At 49.9% G+C, this 12642-nt stretch overlaps 2 protein-coding genes across 10 annotated transcripts in view; one reads left to right on the top strand and one right to left on the bottom strand.

Annotated features, from left to right (window-relative positions):
- The window catches only part of LOC119965058 (dedicator of cytokinesis protein 2-like), a 759716-nt gene that overhangs the window by 299068 nt on the left and 448006 nt on the right, over nt 1–12642 (bottom strand). The window lies entirely within an intron of this gene.
- Nucleotides 1–12642, top strand: part of LOC119965059 (INSYN2B protein-like) — a 175775-nt gene that overhangs the window by 3969 nt on the left and 159164 nt on the right. For all 9 annotated transcript variants that reach the window (XM_038795309.1, XM_038795300.1, XM_038795302.1 and 6 more), the window contains one exon: nt 657–2765. In XM_038795309.1, the coding sequence (XP_038651237.1) occupies nt 1549–2765 (1217 nt within the window). In that variant the 5' untranslated portion in view covers nt 657–1548. The remainder of the gene's footprint in view (nt 1–656; nt 2766–12642) is intronic.

Below are 12642 nucleotides of genomic sequence, written 5' to 3'. Positions count from 1 at the left end.
AGGGGTCGCTGGATAGTGACAAAGGGCAAGAATCCCCGGTTGATTGGCCTGTCTGAGAATTGTGGGCTGTCAGCCGAAAGCAACAAATTCTGCAAAGATCAGGAATCAAAAGCTTGTAGTAAGTTGTGGGCGGTAAAACAAAACCTTCATCAACCAAGCCTTTAGAGGGTGCTGTGAACAAATATTTATACCATTGCCAAGGTTAACCCATTTCCAACAGTGAAATCTATTCAAGGTCCATAAAGGTGCAGAATTAGCAAGCCCTGTCTGACAGATTAGAGTTGGAAACACATGCACCACATTCGGAGCAGAGAGGTCCACAGGCAGATTGAATGAAAGGCCTAAAAGGGGCAGTCCAGGGAATGCAGTGGAATGCAGTGTACGTTAACATATTAGGTTGTGTTCGACAGACATTCAAGGATCTGGATAATTGGGGAAGAATAATTTCTTCGGGGAATTTTACAGATAACCTACTCAATAACTCTTTGTGACCATGTTTCCATGTAAAATGAGGCATCAAATCAGATCACTGAGCTACCAGCATAGAAGGAGCTCTGGATTTTTAATTTTAAAAAGCACATCATTATTTGCCTGAATTGAAATGTTTGGCCTGAGCAAACCATTAAATCATTTTCTTTTTATATTCCTTTCACCAGAAACAAGTGTGATTATCCACTGCCAACTGCCCAATGTGTTCTCAAGTGTCCTGGTGGGTTTTTTAGGGCGTACATCCAAATTTGAGAGTCACTGAAAACTGTGTCTGCAACCTCCTCCTGGCATACAGCTGAAATCAAATATATTTCAATAAACGTTGCTTGACAACCAGGCTTGGCTATAATCGGATGGCAGTGATCTCTAACTCCCCAATTTGAAGCTGATTGGGTTTTTCTACCGAATGAAAAAACGATTCTCTGTGATGGAAGCTGCTCTCAGAAGAGCCAGTTCGAACATATCACCACAGGAAAGGGGGTCCACCCAAGGCAGTTCGCGCACGAGCTTCGCCCACAGCGCTGACCAACTGCACCGAGAATCCTGAGAAAGTCCCGTTCTCATTTGCGGTTGAACACACATTTTCCTTGCGTGGGCATGTGACAGCGTGCTGGTGACTCGCAAAACAGCTGCAGCTCCATTTTACAATGGGGACGCCTGGAATCATAAAGCAAATGCTTGTACACTACAAAATGACTCCCAGCTGTTAACATCTTTACACTGCTCTCTGATGTGCATCTTCAGCTTTTGACAATAATGTGTTTTTTTTATCCGACACCTCGTTCTGTCTATCAGTTCACTCAATTCCACGTGAGCAGAACGAATGGTGTCGATAACGCTCAAGTCTGCATTCTGCAGTTGCAATTCCTTCGGTCTAATAAGCGTAATGGACAACTGTAACCAGGGAAGCAGATTTTGCCCGGTGATCGTGTGGTCTAGTTCAGCCTGAGTTACACAGATGTTATTAGATTTTGGCAGGGGAAATATTTCCGCCTGCAACTCACCATTTCTTACCTACATGCGTGGTCACAACCTTCCGCCATTTTGCTGAGCACTGCGATGGGTCGCAAGGAAAGCAATTATTTGGAGCCTTTGAGATGTAACAGTGCCCCACTGCAAAACCCAAAGGCACGCTCCCTTGCACTCAAACAAGAAGGTCAAGATCCTGCTGATTTCATCGGCCAGGTCCAACAACGCAAGAGCAAAGTTCAGCAGGTGCACTTCAAAGAGGAATGCACATCTAACATGAGAGAAAGGACTGAAGGGAAACCCACACTTAAAGGGAAAGCACAAATCTCCAGGCCTCGAGGACTGGCTAACTGTTCACTGGTGATTACAAAGCCCCAGAGTGTACTAAAAAGTATTGCTATTCAGACATCACCAAGTCTGCGAAAGTTCAAGGGAAAGCTGAAGATGTCCACGAGATTGACAAAGGGGTCAGTGTCAATGGATTCAGTGAAAACTAGTGGGGTTTCTCTCACAAGCAATGGCCTGGCTTTGGAAGTCAAGGACACTGCAACACAGTCGAAGCAGACAGAGTCAGGCCAAGCCCAAGAGAAAGGAACTGAACGAACAACCAGGGCATCACCCCAATCGAGCGTCTCCAACTCAGTCAAGAGAAAATCTTTGTCACAGGCCTCAGATCCCGAGCGACAAGACACACTGCAGGATGTAGCAGTTTCTTGCCACTGCCCAGACACATCCACGGATGCACATAACTTTGATAACTCACTGGTCTCGGACAACCCATCAGACCCTGGTCATCCTCGTTCCAAAGTTGCTGCACCCCTGCACGAAAATATCCATTGCGGGAGTCGTGCGAACCCAAACTGTTCTGCTGTGCACAAATTTGAGACGGCATCTACACGACAATCCACTGCAACCGAGATCAGAGCCTCATGTCACTGCAAAAAGGAAATTTTGCTGGACTATTCCGAGCTTCCTGCCGACTGTGTAGGGAAAAGCAATCAAGTGGGCATGGATATTTCCAAATCCCCGTTGTTCTCACTAAATGATGTCAAGGCAGGCCTCTTGGGCACTGAAAGCTCTCCAAAATCCATTCGCAATCTTACAGCTTCCTGTAGCACGGAAATAAAATCTCAAACTAGCAAAAGGATTAAGGAAATTAATCAAATCCACCTGACACAGAGGGACCTATGTGATCTCCAAGGCAGAATGCAGTTAATAGAGGATACCTTACAGTCAAACGAACACAAGATTAAAGTCCTTTTGAATGTAATTCAGGACATGGAGAAAACCAAAGCACTCAATGAAGGGTACGATGGTTTTTATTACATTTTTACTGCTTTTGTCTCACACTCTCCTTTAGCAGATCAGTGAAACTCCAAAACAAACCCCACCACCAATCTGATTAGACTTAGAGCTCTGCCAGGTGCTGAATTATTCCCGGTCGACCCATAAGAGAGAGGGGAACAAGGAGGAGGCCATTGAGCCCCTTACTCCACAATTCACTCAGTACTCGAACCCCAATTACACAACTTTATTCCGTATCCCTCAATATTCTCACTTCTACCCTCAACGAAACATCCCTTCACACAAAAGCTCTAATGGGGCCCAATTCCATAGATATTTGGAGTAAAAATTCCAGATTTGTATTAACCTTCTGGTGAAAAAATGTTTCCTGATTTTCTTCCTGATTACTCAAACTCTAATATTAATAATGTTTCTATCCTTCACCCCCCAACCAGAGCAAACAGTTTCATTGTATCAACCTTACCAAATCACTAACATTTTAAAAGGCTTTATCAGATAGCCCCTTAATCTTTGATAGGTAAGGGAATAGAAGCCATGTTTGTCAAATTGGCCATCATAATTTAATACTCTAAGCCTTGTTTTGATGAATCTGTGCTGAAAACCTCCAATGCCAATATAGCCTTCCTGAGGTGTAGTGTCCAGAACTGATGTACCGTTCTCAAGATGGAGGAGCTGGATCTAATGTTTCTGGTGTGGGTCCCTCCCTCTGGTAAGAGAACCGTGGGAAACACACATCACTTCCATGACAAAGGTCCAACCAAACTGGCACTCAACTTGCCAGCATTGGGCTCCTCTCAGATTTAGGATCCCAGTCGCAGAACTCCTGCCATTGGAGAGGTGCTGTCTAAAATAAAGACGGCAGTACTCCGTTGCTGGTAGTGCCATAGCGAGCAGTGTTCAAAGTTTATCGGTGAATGTTGTTGTGTTTCTGGATTCAGGGAGTAAGGGAAGGGTGGGGGTCACAGGAGGGGACTGTGAGAGGGGGGTTGATGGCAAGGATAGGGGGTGTTCTTCGGGCCCCCCGCCCCCCAATGCCGAATCCATTGATCGGATACTGAGTGCCCGACAACAAGGAACCTCCGCCCCTGTCGGCCGCTGGCAAACCCGACAGGGTTTACTGGGCAGCCTTTGGGAGGTAGAGGAAAAAAGTGCGACTCCCAATTAATCCCTGTGCCGCCAGGAATAATGGGTTTCAAGTGGCTCGTTAATGAGAGCAATTGACAACCCCACCGCAGGTGGGCAAGTTCCTCGCATCGGCAACTTCCCACATCCAGCTTAATCACAGGAGGTTTTCCCACATCGGGAAACAGATACACAGCCTCTCCTGCTATCAAGTAAGCCTGGCAACTTTGTTCTTGCTGTGACAGACTGGATTCAACTCCACCCGAGGTCTGACCAAGGCTTTATATAATAAAGTGAATCACCAAGTGGCCCGGAGGATTGATGATCGTAATCGATTTGAAATGGGGGGGGGGATTGAACCAAGTATTGTACAATTGGGTTGGGACCAACAAAGGATGGGAAGGGTACATACCCTTAAAACTTAAATGGCATTAATCAGAGGCATGTAAGTTTTCTACTTTAAATAAAGACAAAATTGCCAATGTTGTTTTGGGATTAACTATATCATGTAAAACCCAGATACACAGAATTGCACAGAATGTACAGCATGGAAACAGAACAATTGACATTTAATGATCTCAGCCAGTGTTTCTGTTCCACACGAGCATCCTCCCATTTTACTTAATTTCATCCTATCAATCTATCTTTCTATTCCTTTCTGTCACACATTCTTACATAGCTGTTCCTTTATCCTATTCACCTTAATCACTCAATGCAGTCAGCAGTATTGCATTCTTTTTTTTAAATTTAGTGCAGCCAATTATCTTTTTTTCCAACTAAGGGGCAATTTAGCGTGGCCAGTTGACCTAACCTGCACATTTTTGGATTATGGGGGTGAGTCCCACGCAGACACGTGGAGAATGTGGCAATATTGCATTCTAACCACTCTATTTAAATACAATTTTTGTCCCAGCATTCCTTATTGAATTCATCAGTGATTATCCTTATGTTCTTTAGTTTTGGATTCCCCCCAAAATGGCTTCTCTACTTCAGCCTTATGAAATCCTTTCCCAATTTTAATGACCAGAACAATGTTGCCTTCCCTTTGCAAGGGGAAATAGCTTCTGCCTGTTTCTGATACCTCTGGTCTTTGGGGCCATCTTTGGAAATGGGGCTTTTCACAGTAACTTCATTGAAGCCTACTCGTGACAATAAGCGATTTTCATTTCATTTCATTTCAAATGTTCTTTTCATCTTACCCGGTACAACTATATTCTTTATTCTAACATGGAGCCTGGGCAAACAGAAGGGAAAATGACCAAAATAAATTCAGGAATGGCTTCTATTATACACAAGTCACATTCAGTGGACAACACTTCCTGTTATCAGCATCCAGAAACATACCTGCATCACCTTAATGTCTTGAGTCCATTGCTGATGCCCAGGGAGCAATGCATTGGGCGCAATTCTCCGCTCCCGTGGAAAATCGTGAAGGCCGTCGTGAACTCGGCCGAGTTTCACGACGGCCTCGGAGCCCGCTCCTCGCACCGAATTCACCCCCACCCGGGGGGCTAGGAGCAGTGTTCCATTATTCTTGGCCGTGGGGGCGTCGCGCCAAGAATGACGCGACGGCGGTGCCTATGTGACATCAGCCGCGCATGCGCAGGTTGGCCGGCTCCAACCTGCGCATGCGCGGCTCACGTCCGACGCTGACAGCTCGAACCCGCGCATGCGCGGTGGCCGTCTTTCCCCTCAGCCGCCCCACAGGATGCGGCGGCTTGATCTTGCGGGGCGGCGGAGGGGAAATAGTGCGTCCGATTGAGACGCCGGCCTGACGATCGGTGGGCACCGATCGCGGGCCTGTCCCCTCCCGAGCACAGTCGTGGTGCTCATTCCACACCCGTTTCACGACGGCAGCGACCAGGTGTGGTTACTGCCGTCGTGAAATGGTCGCGAATAGCAGGCCGCTCGGCCCATCCGGGTCGGAGAACCGGCGGTCGCTGTGAAAAACGGCGAGCGCCGAATCGTCTGAGCCGGGGGGGGGGGGGGGGGGGGGGGGGGGGGGGGAGGGAATCGTGGGGGGTGCGAGGGGGCCGTGAAATTTGTCGGGGGGCCCTCCCTCGATTCTCCCACGCGGCGTGGGGAGCGGAGAATCGCGCCCATTATTTGTGGAAATGTGCAGTATCACTTGGAGAACTGGGCTATGTGTTGTTTTATGGTCTGTTCCACTCTGGCCAACTGCCTTAAAAGACGAAGCATTAGGCCTGCAGTGAGATGAAGGTAGAGTAAGGCATTTGTTGCTGAGCTCACAGATTTGCTTGCGCGGCCAGCAGCTGGGGGCCAGAGCACTCCTTTAGGTGAGAGATGGGGAGAGTTCAGAGTTGGATGAATCCCTCTTGTTTGTTTGTGCAGCTGATTACACAATCTACTGCCAGTACTTTCTCGCAGTTGGCAAGAGAATGCGGTATAACACTGGGGGAAACAGGGTAGAACCCAGTTCAAGTATGATGCTGTAAGATAGGTGATAGCAAGTCAATAACCTATTCAATCACTCCTTAATTTCCATTCACTTACATCAGCTAAGATGCAAGACAAGCAGCCGACGCACTATTGCCCATTTCCCCCTTCATATGAAGTTAAGGACTACCTAATTGTCTATAGAGAAGTATTTGACAAAACCCAATCATTTGCATGAAGACGCAGTGCCAGAAATCATAGGGCGCAGTTTAATAATTACATAGTAATTATGCAAATTAGACCTTTTTTGTCTGCAAGCCAATTTAATTTCCCCACCAGGGCTGTGTTTCTTTTAGTGTTCCTGCGTCTTTTTAAATGTTCTAAAGATGTGTGTCACGCAGGTGAGACTGAACTTATTGCCCACCTCCACATATTCGTGAGTCTTTAGGATCTGCAGCTGTCCATGGGGTGAGGTGCCGCAGCTGTCCATGGGGTGAGGGGAAACAGCTCCCACATTGCCATTAGGTAGGAAGTTCCTGGATTTTGACCCATCCACAAGCAAGGAAGGTCGAACCTGGATGGTTTGTGACCTGATGATGTTCCCATGATATTGCTGCTCTTGTCCTTCTCAGCGGTAGAGATTGTTGGGGTTGGGAGATATAGTCGGGAGGTATAGTCGAACATTACCTCGCCCCATGTGGTTCAGTGTTCAGTACCTCATTCACCACAATCTTCGAATCCCGGCCTTACATTAGTAGTAAGCAAGGTGGTTAGCCTTTGAGGTGTGAAAATAACCACACCAATCGCTTGCTCTTGCCCAATGTGCATCATGCAAATTTTCTAACAGGAGAATTCTGGCAGGGCTGTGTTGGCAATCTCACTCTATCTCCCTCGGGGGGGGGGGGGGGGGGGGGGGGGGGGGGGGATTCGGTAATGGGCTGTCCTCTCCTGCTTCATTTCCCAAACGGACAGAGGATCACAGCTGTCAGTACAATTGCAGGGATCACTTCTGAGCAGAACAAAACCCAGTCTGCTCGCATTACAACTGGGATGCAGAGGCAGGGGAGAGGGTGCGGTGAAGGTTTACAAAGAAGATGCTCGGCATGTGGGGGGAAACGAGCCAGGGAAGGATTGAAAGGAGAAGACTGGGGTGACACGGTGGCGCAGTGGTTAGCACTGCTGCCTCACGGCGCCGAGGTCCCTGCTTTCGCTCCCGGCCCCGGGTCACTGTCCGCGTGGAGTTTGCACATTCTCCCTGTGTCTGCGTGGGTCTCACTCCCACAACCCAAAGATGTGCAGGGAAGGTGGATTGGCCACGTTAAAAAAAAAGTGCGCAGCACGGTAGCATTGTGGATAGCACAATCGCTTCACAGCTCCAGGGTCCCAGGTTCGATTCCGGCTTGGGTCACTGTCTGTGCGGAGTCTGCACATCCTCCCCGTGTGTGCGTGGGTTTCCTCCGGGTGCTCCGGTTTCCTCCCACAGTCCAAAGATGTGCAGGTTAGGTGGATTGGCCGTGATGGATTGCCCTTAGTGTCCAAAATTGCCCTTAGTGTTGTGTGGGGTTACTGGGTTATGGGGATAGGGTGGAGGTGTTAACCTTGGGTAGGGTGCTCTTTCCAGGAGCCGGTGCAGACTCGATGGGCCGAATGGCCTCCTTCTGCACTGTAAATTCTATGTAATTCAGCAAGATCTTAAGCTTGACTGTTTTCCTTTAGCCCCTCCCGCGAGCAGGAGCACTGAAGCCAACTGTACAGCCCCCTGCCTCGGTCTCTATTAAATTCACCAAAGAAGGCGGCTAATCAGCCCATCGTGCTGATACTAGCTCTTTGAAACATCTATCCAAATAGTCCTGTTGCCCAGCTCTTTCTCCACAGCATTATACATTTTTCAAGTAACTGGCATAGACTGGGACTTTATGGCCGGGATTTTCCCTTTTGGGGACTAAGTCCCCACGCCCGCCGGAAAACGGGCGAGAATTATTCCTGAATTTTTCCTCGAAAGTCCGGGGTGATTCTCCATTTTCCAGGGGGCTAGCAGGGCCCCGGCGTGCTTCCCACAGCTCTGGCTGCCGGCGGAACCCTGCTGTCCAGACCGCGCGGCTGCACAGGCGCTCGGCGGCCGCAAGCAGGTCCACGCATATGCGCGGTGGCTCACCTCGGCGCGGGTGCCACCGACATGGCGGAGCCACATAGCGGGCCCACGTGGAGTAAGGTAGGTCCCCCACAAATTGCGATGGCACACCGATCGGTGGCTCCTGATCGCGGGCCTGACCACTGCTGAGGCCCATCCCCAGAGTCAGATTCCCTCCCTCCCCCACCAGGACCGCCACTGCAGCCGTGGGTCCGAGCTCCCGCCAGGTGGTACCAGATGTAGACCAAGTCGGCGGGAGTTCAGACAGTCGCCTGCAGAGATTCACCACGACCGGTGCCGCGACGGCCACGCAAGCACGATTGGTGCCCATTCTCCGGGTGCCTGAGAATCCCGGACCATAAGTCTCTATGGCCAGGGTTTTCCAGCCCCCGCGGTGGTGAGTTTTCCAGCGGCAGAGGAGGCTGGTGGAATTTTCCAGTCCTGTCAAAGCCAATAGTCACTTACGATGTTCGCCAGCCATGCTGCCGGGGAACAAGCCACAGGTGGCAGCCTTCGTCAGGACAGGGCGATCCCAACAGCGGGACGGACCGGAAAATCCCACCCTATATCTCAGTTTCATTCTAGGTAATGTACTGACCAACTAAGATGCCCAGGCCAGGCAGGATACCCGTCATTCCTTCTCCATCTCTCACTGTCACATCTTGAATGGAGGGATTGGAAGATAAGACATAATTGGTGTATTTTAAGCTGATGAGCTATACCTCAGACTTGGCAGGCCAACATCTAAATCAAGGTATCACCAAGTTTATGAAAAATAAAAGACAACACAGGAAACCATTCAGCCCACAATGTCTTTGACAGCTCTTTACCAAAGCAATTGAAAACTATTGCCTGTTCATAGAACCATAGAATTTACAGTGCAGAAGGAGGCCATTTGGCACATCGAGTCTGCACCACCCTTACAAAGAACACCCTACTCAAACCCACATACCTACCCTATCCCCGTAACCCAGTAACCCCCACTTAATCTTTTTTGGATACTAAGGACTATTTATCATGGCCAATCCACCTAACCTGCACATCTTTGGACTGTGGGAGGAAACGGGAGCACTTGAAGGAAACTCACGCACACACGGGGAGAACGTGCAGCCTCCGCACAGACAGTGACCCAAGTTGGGATTCGAACCTGGGACTCTGGAGCTGTGAAACAACTGTGCTAACCACAATGCTACCGTGCTGCTCTCTCCCCATAGGCCTGGAATATTTGCTTGAAGTATTTATTCATTTTCCTCACCTCCAAGTCAGTTCTATCCATGAAAAACAATCAATCTCAACATAAGAACATAAGAATGAGCAGCAGAAGTAGACAATTCAGCCCCTTGAGCCCGCTCTGCCATTCAATGCGATGATGGATGATCTCCCCTCGGCCTCAACTCCACTTTCCTACCTGTTCTCCAAAACCCTTTAACCCATTGCTAATTAAAACACTGTTTCTCTCCTCCTTAAATTTACTCCAAGTCCCGACATCCACCGCACTCTCGGATAGTGAATTCCACAGATTCATCACCCTTTGAGAGAAGTAATTTCCCCTTATCTCTTTTTTAAAACCTTTATCATAAAACCATGTTGATTGCCCCACAAGAGGAAGTATCCGCTCTATGTCTGCTTTGTCATTGTCATGTATCATCTTGTATACCTCAAATAAATCTGCTCTCATTCTTCTGAACTCGAGAGAGTATAGGCCCAAACTGCTCAGTTACTCATCATAGACACACCGTTTGGGTGGGATTCTCCCATTCGGTGCCAGAGTGTCCACGCCGTCGGAAATGCCGTCGTGTTTCACGACGGCGTGAATGGGCCGCTGGGAGTACCGATTCTGGCCCCTACAGGGGGCCAGCACGGCGCTGGAGGTGGGTCATGCCGCTCCAGCCTCCCATCCCAGCGTGAACTGTGCGCCATGGGATCCGCGCATGCGCAGTGGCACCAACATCAATGAGGACATGCGCAGTGGCGCCGGCGACAACACGCGCATGCGCGGTGGCCTCCCTCACCGCGCCGGCCACAACGCAACATGGCGCGGGAGTTCAGGGGACGGTGTGTAAGAAAATAGGCCAGGGGAGCGAGAGGCCGACCCGCCGATTGGTGGGCCCCGATCGCTCGCCAGGCCCCATGGGACACCCCACAACACCCCACAACAGGCCGCCCCCCGACCCTGCACGCAGAGTTCCTTCCGGATGCGACCAGGTGTAGACGGCGCCGGCGGGTCTCTACCTTTTTAGAGCGGCCACTCGGCCCATTCGGGCTGGAGAATCGGCGGCCTGGCGGCCCACGACCGGTGCCACACCAATGGCGCCGATTCTCCAGTCTGCGGAGAATCGCGTGCCAGCGTTGGGGCGGCATGGCCCGGTTGTTGGGATTCTCCGGCCCGGCCCCGGGGCAGGGAGAATCCCGCCCTTCATCTCCGCAATCAATCTAGTGAACCTCCACTGAACTGCTTCTAATGCAACTGAATCCCTCCTCAAATAAGGGGGCCAAAACTGTACACAGTACTCCAAGGTGCATTCTCACCAATGCCTTACGCAAGTACTTGTATCCCACTGAAGCTGATATCTTGCGATACCCCTCAGCTACAAGGACTTAGTCCACTTTCCAATGTGGGAAACTGTAACAATGACACATCATATTTATGTAAGTATCCTTTAAACTGGCAAACCATCCTTAAGAGCATCCACAGGAGCTTAATCAAACAACATTTGTTCTGAGCGACATAAGTAAATATCATTAAGCCAGGTGACCAGAAGTTTAGTTAAGGAGGTTGGGTTTAAGTAGATTGGATTGAAGAGAAGAGCGAGGTGAAGAACAACAATTTAGAGAGGGAAATCCGGGGCGGGATTCTCCAATAATGGGGCCATGATCCGTGCCCGCAAAAAAATGGATGCAAATCACTCTGGACTTACCTGGAGAAAGTCTAGGGTGATTCTCCGATTTGCAGTGGGCTAGCAGGGCCCCAGAGTAGTCCTTGCAGCTCCAGCTGCCGATAAGGGGCCTGCACATCCGGTCGGGGGTCCACACATGCCCACGGCGGTGGCCTGCATCAACCACTGCACGAGACATGGCCGACCCACACCGGCACCAAGAAGATAGCCCCCCCACCCCCAGATCGCATGTGCCGGTGATTTGTGGCCCCCCCCCATCGGTAGCTGGCCATCCTGGAGGCAGCCTCCCGTGAATGATCCCCCCGCACCTCCCCCAGGACAGCCGCAGACTGAGTCAGCAGCCGCCACACCGAGTTGTCACCGGGTGGAACCATTAGAGAACCACGCCGACGGGAACTCGGCCAGCTGCACTCGGAGAATCGCCGGTAGGGCCTCTATAAATGGCCTCCGACCAGCGCCGCACGCACCCGATTGGTGGTGATTCTCCGAGGACCAGAGACCGAGGAGCGGCATTGGACCCGATCTCGGGTTTGACACCCATTTACCGGCCCCGCGCCAAGCACGATTTTGTCACGGAGGCTCGGAGAATCCCGCCCCTTAAACCTACGTAGCCAGCAGATGTCACAGCCCACAGTGGTGGAGTGCTGAAAATCCACAATGCACAAGAGGCCGGAATTGGAGGAGCAGTAAATGTTTTGGAAGGCTATAGGGCTGAAGGAGATTACAGAGATATGGAGGGACCAGGCCATGGACTGATTAGAAAACAAACTGTGAATTTTAAATTCCAGTATATTTTAGGACTATGAGCCCAGATTTTAGCACAGCATGTCCAGAGGGGCCTGGATGGGTTGGGGTCAGATGCGCGGTTTTGGACTCAATCTTATACTTCACTGAAGGCAACAGGTTTCCAACCCGAATTTATGGCACACACGTGTGAGTGGGTTGCCCGGTAGCACAGTGGTTAGCACTGTTGCTTCACAGCGCCAGCATCCCAGATTTGATTTCCGCTTGGGTCACTGTCTGTGCAGGGTCTGATCGTTCTGATCGTATCTGCATGGGTTTCCTCCGGGTCCTCTGGTTCCCTTCCACAAGTTCGGAAAGATGTGGTGTTAGGTGAATTGGAGATTCTGAATTCTTCCTCAGTGTACCCTGAACCAGCGCCGGAATGTGGCGACGATGGGATTTTCACAGTAACTTCATTGCAGTGTTAATGTAAGCCTACTTGTGATGGTAATAAAAATTATTATGATTGTTATTATTAAAACCAAGGTTAGAGATCTGGCAAGGAGGGATTTGGGGAGATGGGGTGATTTTATGAAATTTATCAAACAC

This window comes from Scyliorhinus canicula, chromosome 4, assembly GCF_902713615.1.
Source record: "Scyliorhinus canicula chromosome 4, sScyCan1.1, whole genome shotgun sequence".
In the NCBI taxonomy this organism is placed as follows: domain Eukaryota; kingdom Metazoa; phylum Chordata; class Chondrichthyes; order Carcharhiniformes; family Scyliorhinidae; genus Scyliorhinus; species Scyliorhinus canicula.
The sequence above is the reverse complement of the archived record's forward strand: the minus strand, read 5'-3'. Positions and strand labels throughout refer to the sequence as shown.